Source organism: Gasterosteus aculeatus, chromosome 16, assembly GCF_964276395.1.
Source record: "Gasterosteus aculeatus chromosome 16, fGasAcu3.hap1.1, whole genome shotgun sequence".
In the NCBI taxonomy this organism is placed as follows: domain Eukaryota; kingdom Metazoa; phylum Chordata; class Actinopteri; order Perciformes; family Gasterosteidae; genus Gasterosteus; species Gasterosteus aculeatus.
This window is the reverse complement of record NC_135704.1, coordinates 5247278-5273301: the sequence shown is the minus strand read 5'-3', so window position 1 is coordinate 5273301 and position 26024 is coordinate 5247278. Positions and strand designations below refer to the sequence as shown.

The following is a 26024-nucleotide window of genomic DNA, read 5'->3' as shown; positions in this document are numbered from 1 at the left end:
TAAATATTCAATAAATTAATGTATTAGACCTGGGGCTAACTCAACTGTTAACACTGACATAGCAGTGCCCCTGAGGCTTCATTCACTACCACCAACACATTTGACCACACACGTACAGTCATAATGTAGGGCAGACTGAGGTCCAGCACCAGTTATTATCACAATGTTCACCAGAAATGTTCACAGATGTAAGGGATAATCAGTGTTTCAACTGATAAAGCATTGCGTTACCCCCATCTAGAGCTAGAAATATGCTGATGCAAGTGTGTGTTTTTTTGAGAATGAGCTGCATTGAAGATACATGAGAAGATACTAGGCGTTAGGCTCTTTGTCTTTCTGGCTCTCATAATACACATGCATGTATTATAAGATTATTAGTCGTAGAACTATTACTACTACTACTTAGTAGTACGCATCTTAACGTGCATGTGTTCGTTTACTTATGTAAAACACCTTGTCATTTAGTTTTTGTTCCTGAAAGTGATAAAGCAAATACTGAGTCTGAACGTCAGCAGCTCGAGGGGGCGGAGCCTGCGAGCAGCGCGTGACGCGCCGTGTGACGCAGAGCCGTCAGGATAGCGGCGCAGCTGACGTCACTTGTTCGTGAACAAGTTACAAACTAGCGTTGGATGCAACATGCCCCGGTGACGGATGAAAAGTCACTGCGAACTGCAACTTTTTCCCGTTGTTGTTTATTTCATTCACCCCGCCCGCCCGGAGTCATGCGCCCGTTACTCGCCCTCCTCTGCGCGCTGCTTTCATGCGGGGACGCGAACGCGGCCGGAGAGTTCACGGCGAGCGGACGCGCTCCGCACGCCAATGACGGCGACCGGGATCACGCGAGACAAGAGCCGCTGCGGCACCGAGCACCGGACGCCACGTCAGGTTTGTGTGGCCTTCAGTGACTTTAACGGTGACGTTAGTGATAGTCAGTTAGAGGCATAAACGTGTGCTTGACGTCTTTGATAAAAGACACACAATAAATCACAATGTAACGTTAGATGGAGAATTCTTTTTTTTACTCCATCAACCATCCTATTACAGGCTTTAACGTACTTATTAAAGACTTTAGTCGGCCCGGACCATCTGTTCAGATCTGCTGATCAGATCATGAGTAATGTGATGATGGAGCTGCTGTCCCCTCCTGAGGGACGGTTTCTCCCATCTGTCCCCTTTTCTGCATCTCCACCGGTCAAACAGCAGCCCATCAGTTCATATCAGCATTATGCGTGTATTATAACGGCTGTAACCTTGTAAAGGGGGTTGGCAAAAGACTCAAAAAGGAAAACAAAAAAGGAGAAAGAAAATATATTGATTCAAAGTGTTATAAACTAATTCTGCATAACTTTGCGATTTGAATCAAGTGTTTGTGTCACGTGGCTACAAATCTAAACGGCTGAATGCAAAGTGCGCCTCACTGCATCACTCTCTTACACACACACACACACACACACACACACACACACACACACACTCACAGCAGCGGAGCTGAAAGAGGGATTTGAGATCCCTTTCATCAACTGATTCATGACTAATTCATGCCGCCGTGGGAGCACATTACCATCCATCATCACATGATCCTCGGGTCCGCTTTGATGGCCGAAAACACTTGGAAATGCACCCAAGCGAGCTGCTGTGACTTGCACCCCCCTCCATCGCGGACATGTGTTGTGTCCTACAAGCCTTCTCCTCTTAGCCGTCCTTCGCTCTGGAGGAGGGCTGCCAACTCACAACTTCTAATTCTAAACAGAAAGAGGAAACGTAGGTGCACAAATATACACAAAAAGACTCCTTATGTCACCCATTGTTAAATTCCCTGTTGTCCCTTCATGGTGGGCAAAGCATCAGATTAAAAGATCTAATCATTCTCCGCAGGGGGGGGTTGTAGTCATTTGACAACATTTCGTGTGGTTGTTCGGACTTTGCCCACCCCCCCCCAGCTTCGCCCTAAGCATCTTTTCTCTTCAATTTGTGTCAGTTCAGTTTGACATTGCTGACTCGTGCCTGGGGGAGATTTGGCCCAAATGTAAAAGGGTGCGCTTGTGTTTTCCTCCATCGGTGGAATGTATGGCCCAATTCCAGCACGTGCACACCAATAAGCATGTACGTTGGGAGGGTTGGGAGGAGGTGGGGGGAGGCAGCAGAGATAAGTCCCCGTTGGACCATCTGTTTACGCTGCCTGGGGGTCTGAATTGACCAGTCAACATGTTTGCGCCTTTTACTTGATACGTCAGCAGAAGCCCAAATTAGTCTTCTTCTGTAACAATAGAATGTCAGTCCAATTTTCGCCGCGTTCACAATTTAGTTTTCTTCTGTGGAAATCTCTTCCTTGCGCTATGGATGAAAAGGTCTTTCTTAAATTTCCCAAATTGGACACGGTGCTCGGTAATGACAATATTCAACCAATATCACACACACACACACACACACACACACACCACGTGGGATCTGTCTGTCATCTGCCACAGCGGGCTCAGACGGCCTATTTTTCTATCCACTTCATAAACCTCTTTGCGCCGGGTTCAGTGCGCCAAATGGGTAGATTATAGTAATCTGGCACGAAACACCTCCACTTCGGATCTAGTGACCCCCTCCTGTTATGTTGGACCACTACTGCAGAGCACACATGAAGCGGAGGCTCCCTCCCCCTAAACAAGCAGCCTCTTGTCCATCTGCACGGGTGGATGTATCCCAGTGGGTGGACGCTGACTCTGCCAAATGTAGGGTTTTATTCTGAGGAGGAAAATACAGGCACTCCTGTGTGGAAGACCAATGTGTGATGAAGAAAAAAGTCAAGCCGTCTAAAAATAGCAACACATTATTCATGATTCATTACATTTAGGTAAATCTAAATTTCACCGTAAATTAACGGTATTTTACTGGCAGCAAGGACTCCAGGAATTTACCGCTATTCTACGGTATAATACCGTAAATGGTTTTTACACTATGTTGCCGTAAAATGGATTACTGTATGTTACCGTAAACTTGAACAAATTTAGCTGTGAATTAGCTGCAATTTACTGGCAGTTGAGGCTAGTAACCTACTGTTTTATTTACAGTGCCCTACCATAATTTACGGTATGTTGTCGTATATTGGATTAGTTTGTTACCATACGATTACTGTTTTTGTGTTCTAAATACCAGAAAGTTACCGTTTACTTATAACCGTATACTTTTGCATTTAATTCCCCACAAATTTAAGAAAGACAACCAAACTCATTTCGGTCATAGTGGTTGGAGTTTATTAGATGCCTTTAAGACAAAAATGGTAGGCATTTGTAACCAAGAACAAAACATAAAATATGCTGCATGTATACAATAATAAAAAAAATGAATCATAAAATCATTAGGAACAAGGTAAACTAACTGCAGCAATACGCTATGGAACACTTTCAATTGACCGCGGCAAACGGTTGGCGTCCTTAATCCCTCTGTAAAACAAACCAAAATTAATTATTTAGAAACACTGTCATTGGTAAAATATTAAAATTACAAAGTTGAGGAAAACAACAAGATGTAAGGAAGGAGAATGTTAATCACGCTAGGCAAGTAACACTTACCAACGTTACTTGGAGAGACGAGGCAATGAGAAACTCCTCCGATGTTGAACTGCACAGGTGTTCTGGATGAACTGAGATTACGCGTCTGACGTCACGTTCAGGAGCAGTCGGTCACGATTGACACTCAAATGACTTTTAGGCAATGAACACTTTAAATAATACAAATATTTATTATCTTTACATTCCGACCACTGAAACGACGGCAAAGGTGGCGCATGGGATAGGGAGGGTGTGCTGTGCAGCACAAGGTTGGCGGTTTGAATCCTGGCTGCTCCCTGTGCCAAGTTGCTCAGTGACAGCAAGACACCTAACCCCCAATTACTCCATATAAAATTATGTCAAACCTGTGGGCATTTTGGATAAAAGAGACAGCCGCATGTATAGTAATGTCCTGTAAGTCAAAGTCATCATTATATCACATGAGATACTCATTATGATGACTTACAGGACATGTTTTTCAGTGGCTGACGTGGGCTTCCATACATTAACCTACAAAATATGTAGATGGATTGTGATTCACTGCACTTGTAGGCTATTTGTATTTCCACCACTTCATAAAATATATGTAACATGCAGTTGAATTACGGTAGTCTGCTATTATTGTAAATTGACAGCCTTAACTGTTTATTCATGACATTGGCCGTTATTTTACAAGCAAGAGATGGAAATTTAACTGTATGTTACAGTTATTATGACATACTGTAAGATACTGTTAGAAATGCACCGTAAATTTACAGCAATTTGTTACAGTGCATGTACACCAAAGCAACAGAAACAAGAATATGGAAGCACCACTGATTATATTCTCATTCTTTTTCAACACTTAAGTATTATTTGTGAGATGCTCAGTCATTTTTTTCCAAGTCATTATGGTGAGATGCTGTCATCATTTTAAGATTTTATGTTATTATTTAGACATTCTGTCATCATTTCAGTCAAACTATCTTTAGATAAGGTACTTTATTGTGACGCACAGTCATTATTTTGAGTTACTAAGTAGTTATTGTGGGATGCTCCGTCATATTTTGAGCTGCTGCGTCCTTATTCTCAGATGGTACGTCATAATGAGTAATAGCTAATTATTTTGAGATAAATGTCATAATTTTGAGCTACCAAGTCAAAGTATTAAAAAATGTCTTTATCTTTTACTACTTAGTCATTTTTTTGCTACACACGACAGAATAAGTCTTTCTCCAACGCTTTGCTTACTCAATACTCAATAATAATGACCCACAGGATTTATTATTTTATCCTTGGGACTGAATTGGGCTTCCAAACACAGCTACACACGACAGAATAAGTCTTTCTCTTTATGCCAGAAGTGGTTTATTTCAACCGAAAACACGACCTTCATCCAACATATCCAAATAGATTTTTGCTGAAACTGTGGGCGATTTCTGTCTGAAAGTGTCCCAGCTCCTCGCATGCACGTTAGCTCCGGGAGTTTGTCTTCTCCTTATTAAAGGGAATCGTTTGAGGCAATGATGTGGGGCGACCTGCTGATGTGGCTATGGCACCTGCTGAAATATTGTAAACACTGGTAACAGAAGGTAACATGACGGATTAAGAGTAATAGGACCTGCATTCATGTCTAATTGCCACAACTACAAAAAGACTGTTCTACATTATGCGCCATTGAGATTGCTGCAATAGCTCTGTTGCAGCATTTAGCTGTTAATAAAAAATGACATTTCTATGGCCTACTAGTGTGAAATAACTAAGATGCTGTAGCTGTGAAGGGTCGATGACGAGCTCCCAAAACTCTCCAGCTCTTCAGTGCACAAAATGCAAAATGTGAAGGAGGATTCTTTGGCTAATCAGCTGACTTCTGCAACTCTAAATGTAGGGACTTTTTTCATAAGTTCTCGATGCAATCATACATTTGGTCCTCCAGTAGGGTAGTGTCAACGTTAACTCCCATGGGCGACTAACCAATTTACATTGTATTTGTTAGGCAAGGTGTGTGAAAACAGCCTTGCACAGACTGTTCACTCGTGGGATATTTGTGTTTCCATGACCACCATTCATTCGATTGGGCAACTGATGCATCACTGAGCCTTCATCGTTATGCAACACAACACATTAGTCTCAGAAATAAGGTCTTTTTTTCTCGTGGACTCACTATTGGGTACGCAGTATGAATGTGGCTGATTGGGTTTGTTGTTGCGCTGACACATATTCACTAGACCCTAAATAGGATCATCTGGGAGCTACTTATAAATATGTAACGATTAAAGCCTCGCAATAAATCATGTTATTGAATATAGGCACTGTTGTTATCATTTGCATGCTGATCTAGCATAATGTTGTCTTGCCTTGCTCACTAATTGGCCAATTTTACAATTTCTTTGTGTTCACCTCTGTAAAATCTCCTGGGATTAATTGATTGATGTCTCCAGGGATTCTGCATATTACCGTTCCTATTGTGCTGTTAATAAGGTCCCTTCTAGGTTAATTGGAAACACGGGAAACTCAATTCTGTTAAAGCATACAGTTGCACTGCATGAAAGGGCTGTACAAAATAACAGGGACACCTATGGTAACAATTACTTTGCATGCAGTCCACACTGCACGCAAGAGAGTATAAGAGGTGGAATTTACTTCTAAAAGCAGGACTATTGCCATCTGGAATCCATCTTTGTTCTTAAACCCATGTTTATTTTTGCCCCAGATTCTGCTTTTGACCTGAAGGTCCAGGTCAACAACGTGATGAGTCATCAGTACTTGAGCCAGGCGCTGGTGGAGGTCTACGTTAACTACACCAGGACCAACGCGGCTCTCACTGGGGAGGACGGCGGTATCTTGCTCCATGTACCTTTCCAAACTGGGATGCCCATCACACTCGTGGCTAGCAAGGATGGCTTTATTTGCACACTGCTGCCTTGTAAAACCAACAGAATGCCAAGTAAGATATTTAACATGTGGTTGTGCTGAAATGGGAAAATTGTTTGGCTGAATCACCAGGAATAATTAGTTTCATGTAGTGTCATTTTCTTTCAAAGACAAAGACATTCAAAAACCACACGTTTTATGTTCACGTTTTTTGCAGACAACTAACGTTAGGTGCATCCAGCACAGCCTTGTTGTCAATTACATTTAAGTTCCCTATTATATTCTTTTTGTAAAAAAACTTGAGCCTTGAGTAGGTTGATGTAGCACAATGTCACACTGCCATCTAGTGGGAAACCCTCACTTTTTTAGAGGAAGAACTATTTGCTAATTTTTCATTTGGCCCTTCTTCTTTTGTCATTGCTGTAGTATTTTCCTCCGTCACCATGTCACTGCTTGGTCTGAATCCGGGAAACATCTGGCTCTTCAATGATTCAGTCCTGATCACTGGAAAAACATCTGGTAGTATATATTTTCTTAAATTTATTTATTATTCTATTATAAATTTATATTATTTTTTTTATCTCAAAGGGATAGTTACAGACACACATTTCCAGCTGTTATTTATCATTTTTTCTTTTATTTGAAGATGCTACATCTCAGCCTATTGTCCAGTTTCCCAAGAGCCTGCTGAATCTCACTGACAGCAGTAATGCCACTTCTGTCAAAGCCTACCTGACCCTCCCCAAGCTGCCGTCGGAGGAGGACAGCTTTCTTCACACATTGGGTATCATGAGGAGTAAATCAGGTATGCAGGGACAGTATTACGAAATATATATTTATCTGTCATAAAACTGTAGACGATATGCAAATTATAGTGCCGGGAAACAATTGAAATTTTTCATTACAATTAATCGGGTGATTTTGTGCAAATAATTCTGATTAATTGCAAGATTAAATAATTAATTAAAAGTGTATATTGAACAGTACATTTAGGGACCAGGGGGGATTATCCGTGAGCCAATCCTGATCAACACCACACACTTGGTGTGTCTGTATCTGCATTCAGCGCTAGTTGCTAATTAAGTTTCGAAATAACAGTTATTCAAAAAATGATTGGCCTGTATCAATAAATTAAATAGCAATTAATGTGTCAACATGCAATTGTGCGGAGCATTACCAAATAACATACTAATTTTACATAAGAAATCAAAACAAGGCTGTAAAAACAGATTCAAATTGTAACAATCTTACACGGGAACCAGTCAATCAAAAGTTTTTTTCTCACGAATATTTAATTTAGTCAACGCATTCTCTTCAGCTTTGCCTCCCCTGTTTCTCAAGGATACGTCAGTGTGGAGTTAAGTCCCGTTGCGGCTGTCAGTGTGCAGCTTTTCTCAGGAGCCTCGGAGCTTCATGTGAGCGGGCCCATACAGATCAGCCTCAGCATCCCAGACAGCTGTGGACTTCAGACTTCCAATGTTGTTCCAGCGTGGTTCCTCAACCGGACCACAGGTGAGTAGGACTCCCGGTCACACAAACTAAGAAGCGTCTGGATAGTGAGGATGACTTTATGGTTTCAGGTACAGGAAACTTAAAAATATCAAAAGTACTTTGGCCTACTCAGTTTACAATCTGAGCTGGGAACCGGATGCAGAACAGGTCTTTCTTGTTGTCATCTCTCAGTTCCCACTCCACGACCAGCTTAAAGCTCATGAAAAAAACTGTCAAAATATCCTGTTTGTAGTATGAGGCAGATCATCATTGACAATATTGATTTCAGCTGCATACATTGACTGTTTGTGAAGTTCTTAAATCCTGCAATGATCAAATATGATCAAGATTGTGCTTTGCGTGGACAAAATGTTGCATGCTATTTAGCTGTAAAATAAAAGACTGTGACAGTGTACTTTATCATGTCTGAATATACTGTAAATGAAGAGTTGTCTTGCAAAGTCCCAATGCAAAGCAGTGAATAGGATACCCTTTGTTTATGTGAAGTTATTTATTGTCTAAAAAATCAAAACAGAAAAAAGATCTGTAAAGATTCATTGTCTGACCTTGTAACCTTTCCCAATTATTAATATGAACTTTAACAATTATAATTATTTAGTTAATTTAATATTAATGAATTCTGTGTAAACTGCAGCTATAAGTTTATTGTTTTTTTTATCCAGGAAAAGAAACTACTAAACTATGGTCAAGAAAGTGTTCAATCTGGGTCCACATCAGATATGAATTAATTTGACTAATACTGTTTCATCACTTTTCCTTCTTATTAACAATTTGAAAGGGAATGAGCACATTCAAGCTCTTCAAGTATTGTGGTAGTTGTGGGAAAATACGATGGTGTACAAATAGTGCCAATTTGTTTTCTGTTTGTTTTTCACAGGTGGATGGATGAGAAAGGGTCTTGGGACAGTGGTGTCAGTAAAAGGAAGCCTAATGTGGACGTTCACAGCTCCTCATCTTGGTTACTGGATAGCAGCGCCTTTGTCATCCACCAGAGGCAAGTTCTCAGTGTGATACTACCAACCAGGTGGTATTCCACTGATACATGGAAACATTAGGGTAACAAATCAATGTGTCAGACAGGTATTGGGGATGGTGGGTATTCATTTTGGAATGGTGGTTCTGAAGGTAGTGAACGTAGATGGAGCACGGTGGTGTGGTGGTTTGCACTGTCGCCTCACAGCAAGAAGGTCCTGGGTTTGACTCCACGCAGCGGCCTTTCTGCGTGGAGTCTGCATGTTCTCCCCGTGTGTTCTCTCCGAGTGCCGTCTTTGAGGATGGATAGATGGAGTTTTTTTGGAGCAAACTATATATGACTATGAAGGCGTTTTCTTCTAAAATTCAGAAAAATTAATTGACTGGATAATAGCCTAAGCCAGTGGGGAAAAGCTAAATATAATGTTTATTAAATGGTCTTTGTACAAATGCAACTTCTTTTTTATCACCTTTATTGCATGCGTGTGATATATTTAATCCAAACCTCTTTACCTTACCACTCAATCTATATGTTTTTAGGTTTTTTTGGAATGGCCGTCCACATTGACTTCATCTCACACCATTCATCTCTCCTGATGTTTGTCCTTGGAGGAATGCTTGTTATTGCCACCTGTCTCCTCGTCGGGTTGTTGTTTTATCGCAGGTAACAGAGGCTTTCATCGGATACGTCCATTCAGTATTCAGTATAACCTGTGGTAACGTTACTGAGTATTGCTTGAAATATATCAGTATAATCCATTATTCTCTCAAGTTTAATGCTTATGAGGTCTGTATTTTTACTGTGTTGTGTGTTCCGGTGGCACGGCACTGATTGAGACACAATTTTCTGTCTACAGACCCAGTGAAACTAAAACAAAGATTCGACCAGTGATGAAAAAAGACCAAACCACTCTAACATGCGACGGTGGAGTCTATGAAGTATCTTCATCGGACTCTTCTCTACAGGGTGGACTGAACCATCCATTTGCTGAACGGGGGGATAATCGGGACTACCCCAATCTAATCGCCAACCTCAATGCTGTGGCCATCGGGGAACGTAGCAAAGTGGAAAATAACCCTGACCTGATCGATGTGTGTTCGCACAAAGCCACGGATCAGACCCGAGATCCGGCCCCTCTGACGGAAAACTTGTTCTTCTATAACGAGCCTGTCGCCATCTTTCCCGCTCCAGCATTCTTCCACTTGGAGGAGCAGCCCCAGTGGAGCAAGTCGGCCACTCTTCCCCGTGTGGCGTCCGCCGCTGAGCCGCACAGTCAAGGCGGTGTCACGCAGACTCCGCCAGAAGGGCCGTCGGCTACCCAGAACCAGGCCGCGGAAAATGAGGACCAGCTCGGGGTTCTGGAGGGCAATCAGTCGGAAACTCCGGCCAGCGCCTCCAGAGAGCACTTCTGCCTGACGGAGTCCGCATCCGTCCCGGGGACGTTGAATAAAATGAGGGGCGGCGGCAGACACTCTGTGCATGCCTTCGCAGAACTCTCTAAAAGCCCCTCGACTCAGCCTCCCCGAGCCTGGTTCGTATCACTGGAGGGCAAACCCGCAGCTGAGATCCGGTACGCAGTGTCAGAGCAGCAGAGGCGGCGAAGGCCGGTTGAGAGTCGGGAGACCAGCTTAGACTCCGGCGTGGATATGAGCGAACTGAACCAGGCGCCTGGCCGCAGGGCCGTGACTCTGGAGCGCAATGCCACTTTTCTCAAAAGCAGTAAACGTGCACCTCCATAGTAAAACACCTCCAACATCTGAGTTTGTATACACAGGCTAGATTCTGTGACACAATACTAATTTATCTTTTAATTGCTTCATGTTCTATATCGATGTTGTGGTGCCAATCCAAGTTGTGGGTAGAAGGCTAATTCATACCAGCGGATTGGCGACGGTTGGTAAAGCTGTACAAAAATCCAAAGCATGTGAATTAAGCAGTTTTCTTCTAGCAGACTTTAATGCCTCAAACATAGTTTAAGAAATAAATAAAATACTTTTGGATATCATGTCATACTGTTACGTTAGTTGCCACAACTGATGCCTCCGAAGGGAAAAACAGCCACACGATTGAGATTAATGAGGTCAAACACCTTCATAACGAGCACTGTGGAATTTTAACCGGCCGTTGGGATTAACGGACAGTTCACAAGGCTAACTGAACACGACTGAATGTCTCTTGTTTAACTGTCACCTGATTACGTGTTCTCATGTTTATTTTTGAATTAAAGTGAATAATTTAATATTTTAATAATAAATAAAGAAATAACTCATGACCGTGGTATTTTTTGAATTTCAATATATACACTATATATATTATATACGTATAACTAATTTCTATGAATCCGTTTTTTATGTATTATAGTCTATATACTGTATAAAGTTACTGTTAGATAATAATAATCTCTTCAATCTGAATTACAGTCACTTCTACTTTCTGACATTAGTTTTGACTTTTCAATTAAATGTACCGCTATAGTATTATATATATATATATATTTTTTTATTTTGGGTGGAAATGTAATTTAAACGTTGAACTGAAAATATCCTCCAACCTTTCTAGAGGCCTTTACTTAACAGAAACCCACATATGCTTTAGCAGTAAATAATAATCAGCATGAATGATGCGTCTGCTTTCTACCAGCTCACTATGTGTGATAACAGAAACTATTTTCACAATGTACATACACAAAGCTTGATTCTTGCAGAATTGCTGAAATATGTAAACATCATTTTCCAGCTAAGAGGAGGAAAGGTCAGCACCACTGAGGGCACATGTGAATAGTTGCACCATGTGGCCATTTCTTGAGCACTTTAGTGGTTTTCTGATAACTCCAGAAACACAAGGTCTAACATAGAACTGGATTGAAAAGATAGCTTCTGTCATTTAAAGTGGTTAATATTGTATAGCATTATTCAAATTATACTGGTGGCTTGTATTTTTGGGGTTGCACTTTATCTACATTACTACATTGTATTACAAGTTTCCATAAATGCTTGATTCATTACCGTACAAATGATTCGTTACCTTATTCAATATTTGCTCTTTTTCATACACTCGCATGGTGGCTACAGCAGGTTGTTAGCCGTGTACATCAGTCCAGTAACCTTTACTAGTGTAAATCACTTCAGTTAAATCTCAAAACTCACAAAAACAATTTAACATCCCACAAAATTAAACGTGCCATTCAAAATAATATAGTTAATTCTCCAAAAATAAAGCGTTCAAATGATCCACATACAAACACTATGATGTCAATAGATATTTCTGAGAACCAATTGAAGGGACGTAAGACAAACATAATTGTCTAATTGTTTGTTTAATAAAAAGTCGTTGGACTAAAGATGATCTGTATGAAGCACATGCAGTCATGGTCACATCAACCTGTTGAGGGAACCAGAGAGAGAATTTGCCCCCCGGTCTTCCCCTCAGTGCATGTTTATGTATCTGCTACCTCCACGTTCCCATAAAAAAACCCACTATTATGCATAGCTGATTTGAAACGTTATTTGTGATTCTAATGAAATAGGAATAAAGATGAAGATCTCGCTCGTACATGAGCTCATAGCGCGTCATTGGACTGATAGCAGCTACAGACCAAAACGATTCCCTTTGTTACAATGACATTTAACAAACTATATCATCTTATGGAAGAGCTCATACAAAAAATGTCAGCAGTCCAAACCAACAGCTTGCACATCACATATATTTCATTTGAAGAAACGTTTGGGCTGATTTGATAAGCAATAGATAAGCAATCTAGATTATTATAGTTATAGTTAATCATATATTATCATAGACTGACTTCGACTACGAGCAGATCATTGACAAACATCCCTCCTCACTGTCTCTGCAAACCCCACATACCCTCACTTGTACCCGCCCCCATGGGTAGCTAGGATGATTGACAGGTTCCACAGCTTCACATGTCATGAGACCTTCACTGACCCCCTGAACTCGGTAAATTAAAAAACAATTACTAGTATCCAACAACTTCTTCCTGTAAACACATTAACGCTTATAAAATAACAGGTTAACATTAAATATGTTACTAGTTATAATATCTTTATTATCTAATTATTGCATGGACCTGCAGCAGAGCTCAATTAATATATCCATATATAATGATATAAAGAACATGTTCAGACATTGTGACTGAGGATGCATTCCTATGTTCAGAAATGGTTGGATAAAACCTTAGAACACACAGACACAAAATGGACGAGCAGGATTCCATGGTTGCTATGGTCCTTCCGATGATTCTATGGAATCCTCATTTGAACATAAACAACCACTCAAGCAGTCACAAAAAGTGTTTCCTCAAGTTCAGCTCAACGATTTCTTGCTAACAGCCTTTTCTACTGCGAACTTCTTCCTTCATTACAAGAACTAAAGAGTCACAGAGACTGACCAGAGCGACTAAAGTAACTTTCATCATGGAAAATGTGAGATTTGAACCCTTTGAATGTCAACAATGTTTTCTGTGTTTTACCGTTGAGACCTTCAGACCCCTAGAAGTGACGTGATAATCAGCTCTGCTATGAACACCCCCCCCCCTCTTTAATTAGACGACTGGTCTCAGCTGACAGCTGTACTGTACCTGCTTGATATTATAACGATTTAGTCAAAACCAAAGACCACACAAGTCTTCACCAAGTTTCTCCAGGAGGTTTAAATGCAGACAGTCATTTCACTTGGTGATCACATGTTCCTTAATTCATGTTATTAATAGTTAAGTGTCGGTCCGCTAACACTGAGGCACATACAACCTGTCCACACGGTGTACTTGTGTGAGGAACAGGTGTTCACAGCGGCCCTGCAGCTCAGGCCCCTACAAACTTCATCTGGTCTCTGTGAACTCTTTCGATGGTTGAATGTGCTGATAGAAGCTCTACGCGTGTGGAAATACACGCCGTGTTTTAGGGGAAATATCAGTTGGTTTTCACAGTGAATTGAGAAATGAAACGTTCTGCTTTGACCGTACTTGTAAAGCTTCCTTCTAACACAAGTCTATGTTGTTGCAGTGTGACGTTCCCGTTCTCCTGACCGACAACCAGACAGGAAGGAGAACCTCTGCTCGCCAGGCAGAGAGCGCGTCGAGGCCCTCAGCCTGGAGACAGTGTTCATGCTGCAGGGACAAGCAGGTGAGACTTGTTCTTTCAAACTGTTCACAATGTAATCCTCAGGACCCGGAGTGAGTCAGTGTACAAACAAGCAAAGAGATTGCATATTAAAAGTCCTTCAAAATGGACAGAATCTGTGAAGGTTCTCTGCAGTGCATGTGACGCAGAGGTTTCTCTGTGACAGTGTGTTGTTCAGTATGAAGTTCACTCACACCCTTTGATGTGTTGCTGACCAGGGGCCGACTCTAAAGAGAAAGCGCCGGCCCTCTGCTGCTCCCGGAGACCTTCACCAGAAGAGGAAGCGCACCTCCGGAGCCCGTCCCCTCCCTGACCATCCAGAGGTGCTGGACAGTGTCCCCGCTGTGCAGCCCTCCCCAGCTGGTGACCATTCAGAGTCTTTGGTGGAGAAGCCTAGAGCCACCATCCCACCTGCTGACCTGCCCCGAGTCTCCTGTGTGGCCCCCAGCCTCCAGCCCTCCACTGCTCCACTGCACGACGGGCCTCTGAAGATATTCAACCTCCCAGTGGAAGAATACCAGCAGCTGTACCACGAGGTTGTTGATGAAATGCTGAGGTGCGTTGTGTCAACAATCGCTCACATAATTAGCACATTCTTCCAATCACAACTAAATGTATTGTTCAATATTCCCTCACAGCAACATTTGAACCACGTGTGACGTTGTGATTAAACTCGTTGTTTTTACCTCTCAGGTTCAAGAGCGGCTGTCTGCGTCCTTACACTCTGAGCCTGGGGCGCGTCATCAAGCAGAAGCTGTGGCAGAGACTGGACCGTCCCCTGTTCACCGAAACAGTCAACGGAGGCGGACTGGTGCACGTGGATGTCTCCTACGGGGTTGGAGTCTTCCATCCAATCCATCCTCCAACTGCAGGTTGCTGGCAGACAGCTTCAACCAAACCTCCACCTACGTCCTACGACCACAGTTGCACCACCTGCAGTCTCTGCCAGCCTACAACTAAAATCCTCTGCCAGCATGCTGCGGTTTTTGCCTCGAACTGCAGTCTGCTTGCAGACAACTTCAACTTAATTCCATCTTAACAGCCTCTGCCACAAACCTGCAGTTGCACCCTCCACTTGCAGATTGGGGTTGAGGGGCTACAACCAAACCTCCACCGCCAGCTGTAGCTAAATATCCAGCCTCTGCCACTAATCTGCTGTTACATTCTCCACCAGCAGATATTGGCAGACAGCTGCAACTGAACCTGAACCTTCCGCCTCTGCCAGCACCTGCAGTGTCTGCCTAAAACGGTTGGTTGTTGGCAGTCAGCTGCAACCAAATCTCCACCTAAATAGCCTCTGACCTGCTATTGCTGCCTCCAGCTGTAGCTGCCTCCAGCATGGCCTACGCCAGTTACCTCTGTATGCCGCCTCCACCTGAACATACTGATGAACCCTAACTCTACCTCCCAAACCTCCACCTTCACGCATCTGCCGCAACCTGCAGTTACCGCCTCTAACTGTAGTATGCTGGAAGACATTTGTATAAAGATGCCTTTGAAGCCTCAACGTAAAGCCTTTGTCAGATCCTGTAGGTGCCGCCTCCACCTGCAGGGTATGGCAGGCAGATGCCGTGAAATCCTCCACCTTTAGCCTGCCAATGTGCAGTTGCCTACTCCACCTGTAGACTTTTGTAGAAAGCTGCAGCAGAACCTCCATCTAAAACCACTGCCAGTTACCTATGGATTTTGCCTCCACCTGAAGATCCTGGTGATAATCTACCTTTCAAACCTCCACCTTCAGGCCCCTGCCACAATCTGCTGATGTTTCATCCATGTGTCCAACCTCATCAAGATGCAACCAAAGCTTCACCTAAATAGCTTCTACCACAAACCTGCCATTCACCGTCTCCACCAGTAGATTGTGGCAAGCGGCTGAAACCGAACCTCCACCTAGAGCCACCTACAGTTACTTGTCGGCACCTAAACGTCCACCTTCCTGCCTCTGGCAAAACCTGCTGCTCACCACCACCGGCAGTTTGTGCAGAGTGCTGCCTTTCAAATCTTCAACTACAGCCTCTGCCAGAATCTACATTTGTTCCCTCCACCTGCGGATTCTGGCACCTGCCGTTCCTCCACCTACGACCTCTAAATTGTCTTACTCCTGAGAAACTTCCTCCACAACTCCCATTGAGCCAGAATTCAACGTGCTCCAGCGCCTGCATCCTTTGCGATGCTACACCTGAAGCCTCTCCCAGCTGCAACCGAACCTCCTCCTAAATAGCTTCTGCCAGCAACCCACAGTTGCGCCCTCTACCTGTAGATTGCACAGCCTCTGCTTACCTGTGGAAGCCTCCACCTGAAGATCCTTGAAGATCGCTAGAGCATCAACCTCCACATACAACCATCACCGTGCACCTACAACACTCCTACAATTGGCATTGGTTTCATATGTTGAGGGTGTTTTGGTGATGCCCGGTGACTTAAGACATTTTTTGTGGTTTTCTCCAGTTGTTGTTGGACTCCACACGTCCAGATGTACCAGGAGCTGATCGAGAGCCGGGATCATTGCTTCTACCACAAGAGCCATGTTCCAGAGATGCTTATTCCTCCTCCACCTTCACCACCAACTCCTGCTTCTTGTCTTAACTTTTCCACTGTTGTTTAATAAATTCCATCATTGCTTTTGATCATTAGTTTTATTTAAATCTGAATTAATTGACAGAAAACTGATACTTTAATGTTCAAGATCCAATTGAGTAATTATGAATGACATTTTTTCATCCATTTTCTGTTTGTTGGTGTATCTTCCACAAAACACGATACCAAAAGCAAGCAGTAGTTTCAATTTGCATATTAAAACATTTCTGATAACAAACAAAACAGAATAGTCTTATGCAAAATAATATAATTGAGAAGTTTCATGGTTATTATTTTTACTTTCATACTTTTTAGAATTCTATTGTCTTGTATTTATTAAGATTTAGCACAACTTCAGAGATCCCTCTGAAATAGATGTTTTATCAAACATCCGAAGGTTTTGAATTATTTTTTATATAGCCTAAATGAACACATTTCAATTTTACCTCAGAGGGCATCACAATCTGCACAACAGTATTTTGATGATGATGATTTTACAATGATTTTAACCTTTCGATCAGCAATGCACAGACACACCGTCTGAACTGACGCCCCGGCGTGACGGCTCAGATGCTTCTCTAATGGTCGGGATTACTCTGGCTAAAGATAGGTCAAAGGGCCGGCTCTCATTGTTGAAGTACTTAATGCAGCAGGGCCGAGATCCTCCTTGTGGCACTGGCCCTCAATGGCAAGTCTGTGATGATCGTCAGTGAATCTGTGACGATCTTCAGTGAATCTGTGGCAACTCCGTGGCAGGCGTCACAACATTGAGCTGAGGAGCCGAGTGAGCGGAGCCACATCATCCGAGTACGGATGTTGTTTGTACGACAGGTCAGTTGCCATAAATCAGTTTTATGATTATGGTTGAGGCACCTGAGCCACACGTTCTCTTACAGCAGGGGTGTCAAACTACTTTTAGGTTAGGGCCAGACCTTTGATCAGTGGGCCAGACCGGTAAAATCATAGACGATGGTTCGGTCGACACTACTGCCATCTAGTAATTTTACATTTTGTATTTAAACTCCTTAAACATGAGGTCTAAATATTGATTCGGCCCCAACGGAGTCTGTAATTTTACAATTTTTAAGTATGAATTAGGTTTTTGGTAGCACTCCATGATGACTCAACATAATGAAGCATTAATCAAAGGCTTATTATTGAGTAATTTACACTAGAGATTCTTATAGTCAATATGTGCAAGATTCCCTGAACAGATATCTGAAACCTAGCTGAAGAATGGTTCCTAAAGATATGTTTAATTTTGGTTCGAAACATTGAGTCATGGTCTTTTTATGAAGGGAATTTTGGATTTAGAATTGTATTACTGTATCAAAGTAATTAGTGTTAAAATGTTCAATAACGTGGCTCTGGATCAATACCGGACTCAGCGCTCCAGCTGGTGGGCTTCCAGCTGCTCAGAGCAGACCGGGACACAGAGCTCCGGCAAGACGAAGGGTGGAGGAATCTGCTTCTTCTTCAACACCAGCTGGTGCAACGACGTAACAATGATCCTACAACACTGTTCTCCTCATCTGGAATCTTTCATCATTAACTGCAAACCCTTTTACTCCTCCTGTGAGTTTGCTTCATTCATCCTGGTTGGTGTTTACTGGTCGGGCAACGTGCACGAGGCACAGCGGACACTAAACTGTCTAAGTGGACTTCGATGACCAAGAGGTGAGAAAGGAGGAAAAATACTGTTGTGCAGATTGTGATGCCCTCTGAGGTAAAATTGAAATGTGTTTATTTAGGCTATATAAAAAATAATTCAAAACCTTCGGATGTTTGATAAAACATCTATTTCAGAGGGATCTCTGAAGTTGTGCTAAATCTTAATAAATACAAGACAATAGAACTCTAAAAAGTATAAAAGTAATAATAACCATGAAACTTCTCAATTATATTATTTTGCATAAGACTATTCTGTTTTGTTTGTTATCAGAAATGTTTTAATATGCAAATTGAAACTACTGCTTGCTTTTGGTATCGTGTTTTGTGGAAGATACACCAACAAACAGAAAATGGATGAAAAAATGTCATTCATAATTACTCAATTGGATCTTGAACATTAAAGTATCAGTTTTCTGTCAATTAATTCAGATTTAAATAAAACTAATGATCAAAAGCAATGATGGAATTTATTAAACAACAGTGCAAAAGTTAAGACAAGGAGCAGGAGTTGGTGGTGAAGGTGGAGGAGGAATAAGCATCTCTGGAACATGGCTCTTGTGGTAGAAGGAATGATCCCGGCTCTCGATCAGCTCCTGGTACATCTGGACGTGTGGAGTCCAACAACAACTGGAGAAAACCACAAAAAAATGTCTTAAGTCACCGGGCATCACCAAAACACCCTCAAATTATGAAACCAATGCCAATAGAAGGAATGTTTAAATTCATAAAGTAAACAGACTTTCTAACATTTTAGGTCTATCATTTCATCAAGAGTTTACTCCAGGTATTTTATAAGACTCAAATATAAAACATCCTTTTTTAACTAAATGACGTCTACAGGATGATCACTCTGCTACGCATCAGCCTGATGTCACTAATTGAGTTCAGACCAGCAGGAGAAAGCTGAGCTCTCTTTGGTTAATGTTGTATCGCAGGACGTACAGTTGGCTGGCAGATAGTTCAGGCAGAGTTGTAGGTGCACGGTGATGGTTGTATGTGGAGGTTGATGCTCTAGCGATCTTCAAGGATCTTCAGGTGGAGGCTTCCACAGGTAAGCAGAGGCTGTGCAATCTACAGGTAGAGGGCGCAACTGTGGGTTGCTGGCAGAAGCTATGTAGGAGGAGGTTCGGTTGCAGCTGGGAGAGGCTTCAGGTGTAGCATCGCAAAGGATGCAGGCGCTGGAGCACGTTGAATTCTGTCTCAATGGGAGTTGTGGATGAAGTTTCTCAGGAGTAAGACAATTTAGAGGTCATAGGTGGAGGAACGGCAGGTGCCAGAATCTGCAGGTGGAGGGAACAAATGTAGATTCTGGCAGAGGCTGTAGTTGAAGATTTGAAAGGCAGCACTCTGCACAAACTGCCGGTGGTGGTGAGCAGCAGGTTTTGCCAGAGGCAGGAAGGTGGACGTTTAGGTGCCGACAAGTAACTGTAGGTGGCTCTAGGTGGAGGTTCGGTTTCAGCCGCTTGCCACAATCTACTGGAGGAGACGGTGAATGGCAAGTTTGTGGTAGAAGCAATTTAGGTGAAGCTTTGGTTGCATCTTGATGAGGTTGGACACATGGATGAAACATCAGCAGATTGTGGCAGGGGCCTGAAGGTGGAGGTTTGAAAGGTAGATTATCACCAGGATCTTCAGGTGGAGGCAAAATCCATAGGTAACTGGCAGTGGTTTTAGATGGAGGTTCTGCTGCAGCTTTCTACAAAAGTCTACAGGTGGAGTAGGCAACTGCACATTGGCAGGCTAAAGGTGGAGGATTTCACGACATCTGCCTGCCATACCCTGCAGGTGGAGGCGGCACCTACAGGATCTGACAAAGGCTTTACGTTGAGGCTTCAAAGGCATCTTTATACAAATGTCTTCCAGCATACTACAGTTAGAGGCGGTAACTGCAGGTTGCGGCAGATGCGTGAAGGTGGAGGTTTGGGAGGTAGAGTTAGGGTTCATCAGTATGTTCAGGTGGAGGCGGCATACAGAGGTAACTGGCGTAGGCCATGCTGGAGGCAGCTACAGCTGGAGGCAGCAATAGCAGGTCAGTGACAGAGGCTATTTAGGTGGAGATTTGGTTGCAGCTGACTGCCAACAACCAACCGTTTTAGGCAGACACTGCAGGTGCTGGCAGAGGCAGAAGGTTCAGGTTCAGTTGCAGCTGTCTGCCAATATCTGCTGGTGGAGAATGTAACAGCAGATTAGTGACAGAGGCTGGGTTTTTAGCTACAGCTGGCGGTGGAGGTTTGGTTGTAGCCCCTCAACCACAATCTGCAAGTGGAGGGTGCAACTGCAGGTTTGTGGCAGAGGCTGTTAAGATGGAATTAAGTTGCAGTTGTCTGCAAGCAGACTGCAGTTGGAGGCAAAAACCGCAGGTTGCTGGCAGAGGATTTTAGTTGTAGGCTGGCAGAGACTGCAGGTGGTGCAACTGTGGTCGTAGGACGTAGGTGGAGGTTTGGTTGAAGCTGTCTGCCAGCAACCTGCAGTTGGAGGCGGCATCAACAGGTCACTGGCAGAGGATGTAGGTGGAGGTTTGGTTGCAGCTGGCTGCCAGCAACCTGCAGTTGGAGGCAACAACTGCAGGTCACTGGCAGAGGATCAAGGTGAAGGTTTGCTTCCAGCTGTCTGCCAATATCTGCTGGTGGAGGTGGTAACAGCAGTTTAGGGGTTGAGCCTACATAAGGTGGGGGTTTGGTAGCAGCTGCCGGCAACCTGCAGTTGGAGGCAGCAACTGCAGATTGCTACTTTTGAGTTTTCAGCTCTTCTGTGGTGTCCCTGGCTTTGGCTCCCCCAAAATGTCCACCTGGTGGAGGGGAGGGAAGACTCCAACCCCGTAGGAGACATCCACGTGCACCAGTCCGTCTCCGTTGACTGTTTCGGTGAACAGGGGACGGTCCAGTCTCTGCCACAGCTTCTGCTTGATGACGCGCCCCAGGCTCAGAGTGTAAGGACGCAGACGGCCGCTCTTGAACCTGAGAGGTAAAAACAACAAGTTTAATCACAACGTCACACGTGGTTCAAATGTTGCTGTGAGGGAATATTGAGCGATACATTTAGTTGTGATTGGAAGAATGTGCTAATTATGTGAGCGATTGTTGACACAACGCACCTCAGCATTTCATCAACAACCTCGTGGTACAGCTGCTGGTATTCTTCCACTGGGAGGTTGAATATCTTCAGAGGCCCGTCGTGCAGTGGAGCAGTGGAGGGCTGGAGGCTGGGGGCCACACAGGAGACTCGGGGCAGGTCAGCAGGTGGGATGGTGGCTCTAGGCTTCTCCACCAAAGACTCTGAATGGTCACCAGCTGGGGAGGGCTGCACAGCGGGGACACAGTCCAGCACCTCTGGATGGTCAGGGAGGGGACGGGCTCCGGAGGTGCGCTTCCTCTTCTGGTGAAGGTCTCCGGGAGCAGCAGAGGGCCGGCGCTTTCTCTTTAGAGTCGGCCCCTGGTCAGCAACACATCAAAGGGTGTGAGTGAACTTCATACTGAACAACACACTGTCACAGAGAAACCTCTGCGTCACATGCACTGCAGAGAACCTTCACAGATTCTGTCCATTTTGAAGGACTTTTAATATGCAATCTCTTTGCTTGTTTGTACACTGACTCACTCCGGGTCCTGAGGATTCCATTATGAACAGTTTGAAAGAACAAGTCTCACCTGCTTGTCCCTGCAGCATGAACACTGTCTCCAGGCTGAGGGCCTCGACGCGCTCTCTGCCTGGCGAGCAGAGGTTCTCCTTCCTGTCTGGTTGTCGGTCAGGAGAACGGGAACGTCACACTGCAACAACATAGACTTGTGTTAGAAGGAAGCTTTACAAGCACGGTCAAAGCAGAACGTTTCATTTCTCAATTCACTGTGAAAACCAACTGATATTTCCCCTAAAACACGGCGTGTATTTCCACACGCGTAGAGCTTCTATCAGCACATTCAACCATCGAAAGTTCACAGAGACTAGATGAAGTTTGTAGGGGCCTGAGCTGCAGGGCCGCTGTAAACACCTGTTCCTCACACAAGTACGCCGTGTGGACAGGTTGTATGTGCCTCAGTGTTAGCGGACCGGCACTTAACTATTAATAACATGAATTAAGGAACATGTGATCACCAAGTGAAACGACTGTCTGCATTTAAACCTCCTGGAGAAACTTGGTGAAGACTTGTGTGGTCTTTGGTTTTGACTAAATCGTTATAATATCAAGCAGGTACAGTACAGCTGTCAGCTGAGACCAGTCGTCTAATTAAAGAGGGGGGGGGGTGTTCATAGCAGAGCTGATTATCACGTCACTTCTAGGGGTCTGAAGGTCTCAACGGTAAAACACAGAAAACATTGTTGACATTCAAAGGGTTCAAATCTCACATTTTCCATGATGAATGTTACTTTAGTCGCTCTGGTCAGTCTCTGTGACTCTTTAGTTCTTGTAATGAAGGAAGAAGTCCGCAGTAGAAAAGGCTGTTAGCAAGAAATCGTTGAGCTGAACTTGAGGAAACACTTTTTGTGACTGCTTGAGTGGTTGTTTATGTTCAAATGAGGATTCCATAGAATCATCGGAAGGACCATAGCAACCATGGAATCCTGCACGTCCATTTTGTGTCTGTGTGTTCTAAGGTTTTATCCAACCATTTCTGAACATAGGAATGCGTCCTCAGTCACAATGTCTGAACATGTTCTTTATATCATTATATATGGATATATTAATTGAGCTCTGCTGCAGGTCCATGCAATAATTAGATAATAAAGATATTATAACTAGTAACATATTTAATGTTAACCTGTTATTTTATAAGCGTTAATGTGTTTACGGGAAGAAGTTGTTGGATACTAGTAATTGTTTTTTAATTTACCGAGTTCAGGGGGTCAGTGAAGGTGTAACGCACCACAAGAGACAGGAGTGAAACCCAAGCGCAGAGCGCAGCTTTATTGTGGAAGTACAGACAAGGGTTAGGCGTGGTCGAGTCCAGTAGGCGGGCAGAGGGTCGAAAGCCAGGAGAGCGGGGATAAACAGAGGCACCGTCAGGGGGTCAGGCGTGGTCGTATCCGGAGTACAGGCGGGTGGTCGAAAGCCGGGATTACGTGGAGTTAGGCAGAAGTACCGTTGAGGATCAGGCAGGCAGGAACGAGGTCTGGGACAAACGAGAGGTCAATAACAGGCAAGAACAGGAGATCGGGAAAACGCTCGGAATGTGATGGAACATGCACAAGACTTCGCAAGGAGCTTTGGGGAGTCACAGGCTTAAGTACAGGGCTGGCTCTGATTAGTGACGAGCCCCAGGTGAGTCGGTGGGCTGATCCCAGATGGCACAAACCATTATGGCTCAAAACAGAGGGGTGACTGAGGTCCCGATCTTCGCACCTCAATATTCCGGGGACGGGGAGCGTCTGCCTGTGACAGAAGGTCTCATGACATGTGAAGCTGTGGAACCTGTCAATCATCCTAGCTACCCATGGGGGCGGGTACAAGTGAGGGTATGTGGGGTTTGCAGAGACAGTGAGGAGGGATGTTTGTCAATGATCTGCTCGTAGTCGAAGTCAGTCTATGATAATATATGATTAATTATAACTATAATAATCTAGATTGCTTATCTATTGCTTATCAAATCAGCCCAAACGTTTCTTCAAATGAAATATATGTGATGTGCAAGCTGTTGGTTTGGACTGCTGACATTTATTGTATGAGCTCTTCCATAAGATGATATAGTTAGTTAAATGTCATTGTAACAAAGGGAATCGTTTTGGTCTGTAGCTGCTATCAGTCCAATGACGCGCTATGAGCTCATGTACGAGCGAGATCTTCATCTTTATTCCTATTTCATTAGAATCACAATCAACGTTTCAAATCAGCTATGCATAATAGTGGGTTTTTTTATGGGAACGTGGAGGTAGCAGATACATAAACATGAACTGAGGGGAAGACCAGGGGGCAAATTCTCTCTCTGGTTCCCTCAACAGGTTGATGTGACCATGACTGCATGTGCTTCATACAGATCATCTTTAGTCCAACGACTTTTTATTAAACAAACAATTAAGACAATTATGTTTGTCTTACGTCCCTTCAATTGGTTCTCAGAAATATCTATTGACATCATAGTGTTTGTATGTGGATCATTTGAACGCTTTATTTTTGGAGAATTAACTATATTATTTTGAATGGCACGTTTAATTTTGTGGGATGTTAAATTGTTTTTGTGAGTTTTGAGATTTAACTGAAGTGATTTACACTAGTAAAGGTTACTGGACTGATGTACACGGCTAACAACCTGCTGTGGCCACCATGCAAGTGTATGAAAATGAGCAAATATTTAATAAGGTAACGAATCATTTGTACGGTAATGAATCAAGCATTTATGGAAACTTGTAATACAATGTAGTAATGTAGATAAAGTGCAACCCCAAAAATACAAGCCACCAGTATAATTTGAATAATGCTATACAATATTTTAAATGACAGAAGCTATCTTTTCAATCCAGTTCTATGTTAGACCTTGTGTTTCTGGAGTTATCAGGAAACCACTAAAGTGCTCAAGAAATGGCCACATGGTGCAACTATTCACATGTACCCTCACTGGTGCTGACCTTTCCTCCTCTTAGCTGGAAAATGATGTTTACATATTTCAGCAATTCTGCAAGAATCAAGCTTTGTGTATGTGTTGTGAAAATAGTTTCTGTTATCACACATAGTGAGCTGGTAGAAATATAGCGGTACATTTGATTGAAAAGTCAAAACTAATGTCGGAAACCAGAAGTGACTGTAATTCAGATTGAAGAGATTATTATTATCTAACAGTAACTTTATACAGTATATAGACTATAATTCCTTAAAACCGGATTCATAGAAAATAGTTATACGTATATAATATATATAGTGTATATATTGAAATGCAAAAAATACCACGGTCATGAGTTATTTATTTATTTATTATTAAAATATTAAATTATTCACTTTAATTCAAAAATAAACATGAGAACACGTAATCAGGTGACAGTTAAACAAGAGACATTCAGTCGTGTTCAGTTAGCCTTGTGAACTGTCTGTTAATCCCAACGGCCGGTTAAAATTCCACAGTGCTCGTTATGAAGGTGTTTGACCTCATTAATCTCAATCGTGTGGCTGTTTTTCCCTTCGGAGGCATCAGTTGTGGCAACTAACGTAACAGTATGACATGATATCCAAAAGTATTTCATTTCTTTCTTAAACTATGTTTGAGGCATTAAAGTCTGCTAGAAGAAAACTGCTTAATTCACATGCTTTGGACTTTTGTACAGCTTTACCAACCGTCGCCAATCCGCTGGTATGAATTAGCCTTCTACCCACAACTTGGATTGGCACCACAACATCGATATAGAACATGAAGCAATTAAAAGATAAATTAGTATTGTGTCAGAATCTATCCTGTGTATACAAACTCAGATGTTGGAGGTGTTTTACTATGGAGGTGCACGTTTACTGCTTTTGAGAAAAGTGGCATTGCGCTCCAGAGTCACGGCCCTGCGGCCAGGCGCCTGGTTCAGTTCGCTCATATCCACGCCGGAGTCTAAGCTGGTCTCCCGACTCTCAACCGGCCTTCGCCGCCTCTGCTGCTCTGACACTGCGTACCGGATCTCAGCTGCGGGTTTGCCCTCCAGTGATACGAACCAGGCTCGGGGAGGCTGAGTCGAGGGGCTTTTAGAGAGTTCTGCGAAGGCATGCACAGAGTGTCTGCCGCCGCCCCTCATTTTATTCAACGTCCCCGGGACGGATGCGGACTCCGTCAGGCAGAAGTGCTCTCTGGAGGCGCT

General features: G+C 43.3%; 2 protein-coding genes across 2 annotated transcripts; one reads left to right on the top strand and one right to left on the bottom strand.

Annotated features, from left to right (window-relative positions):
* The first annotated feature begins 558 nt into the window (after positions 1 to 558).
* On the top strand, positions 559 to 11144 carry LOC120834425 (protein FAM171B). The gene is made up of 8 exons (XM_040202411.2): positions 559 to 885; positions 6232 to 6465; positions 6819 to 6911; positions 7039 to 7197; positions 7734 to 7904; positions 8782 to 8898; positions 9417 to 9540; positions 9734 to 11144. The coding sequence occupies exons 1-8, from the start codon at positions 630 to 632 to the stop codon at positions 10614 to 10616; spliced, it is 2037 nt and encodes a 678-aa protein (XP_040058345.2). The 5' UTR covers positions 559 to 629; the 3' UTR covers positions 10617 to 11144.
* Positions 11145 to 18711: 7567 nt separating this feature from the next.
* On the bottom strand, positions 18712 to 25961 carry LOC120833571 (uncharacterized). Its single transcript, XM_078091393.1, has 7 exons — positions 25694 to 25961; positions 23602 to 23686; positions 23185 to 23371; positions 21911 to 22030; positions 21358 to 21695; positions 21052 to 21220; positions 18712 to 18865 (listed from the first exon to the last, which is right to left on the bottom strand). The coding sequence occupies exons 1-7, from the start codon at positions 25959 to 25961 to the stop codon at positions 18734 to 18736; spliced, it is 1299 nt and encodes a 432-aa protein (XP_077947519.1). The 3' UTR covers positions 18712 to 18733.
* Between the last annotated feature and the right edge of the window lie 63 nt (positions 25962 to 26024).

What these genes read in the sequence shown, in the direction of transcription:
- LOC120834425 (XM_040202411.2), top strand. Translation starts at nt 630, where the DNA reads ATGCAACATGCCCCGGTGACGGATGAAAAGTCACTGCGAACTGCAACT. An exon ending in TAAAACCAACAGAATGCCAA is followed by an intron (nt 6,466 to 6,818) that starts GTAAGATATTTA and finishes TCATTGCTGTAG; the next exon opens with TATTTTCCTCCGTCACCATG. An exon ending in GATCACTGGAAAAACATCTG is followed by an intron (nt 6,912 to 7,038) that starts GTAGTATATATT and finishes TTTTATTTGAAG; the next exon opens with ATGCTACATCTCAGCCTATT.
- LOC120833571 (XM_078091393.1), bottom strand. Translation starts at nt 25,961, where the DNA reads ATGAGGGGCGGCGGCAGACACTCTGTGCATGCCTTCGCAGAACTCTCT. An exon ending in TGCCACTTTTCTCAAAAGCA is followed by an intron (nt 23,687 to 25,693) that starts GTAAACGTGCAC and finishes CCCCATGGGTAG; the next exon opens with CTAGGATGATTGACAGGTTC. An exon ending in GTTGTTGATGAAATGCTGAG is followed by an intron (nt 21,221 to 21,357) that starts GTGCGTTGTGTC and finishes TTTACCTCTCAG; the next exon opens with GTTCAAGAGCGGCCGTCTGC.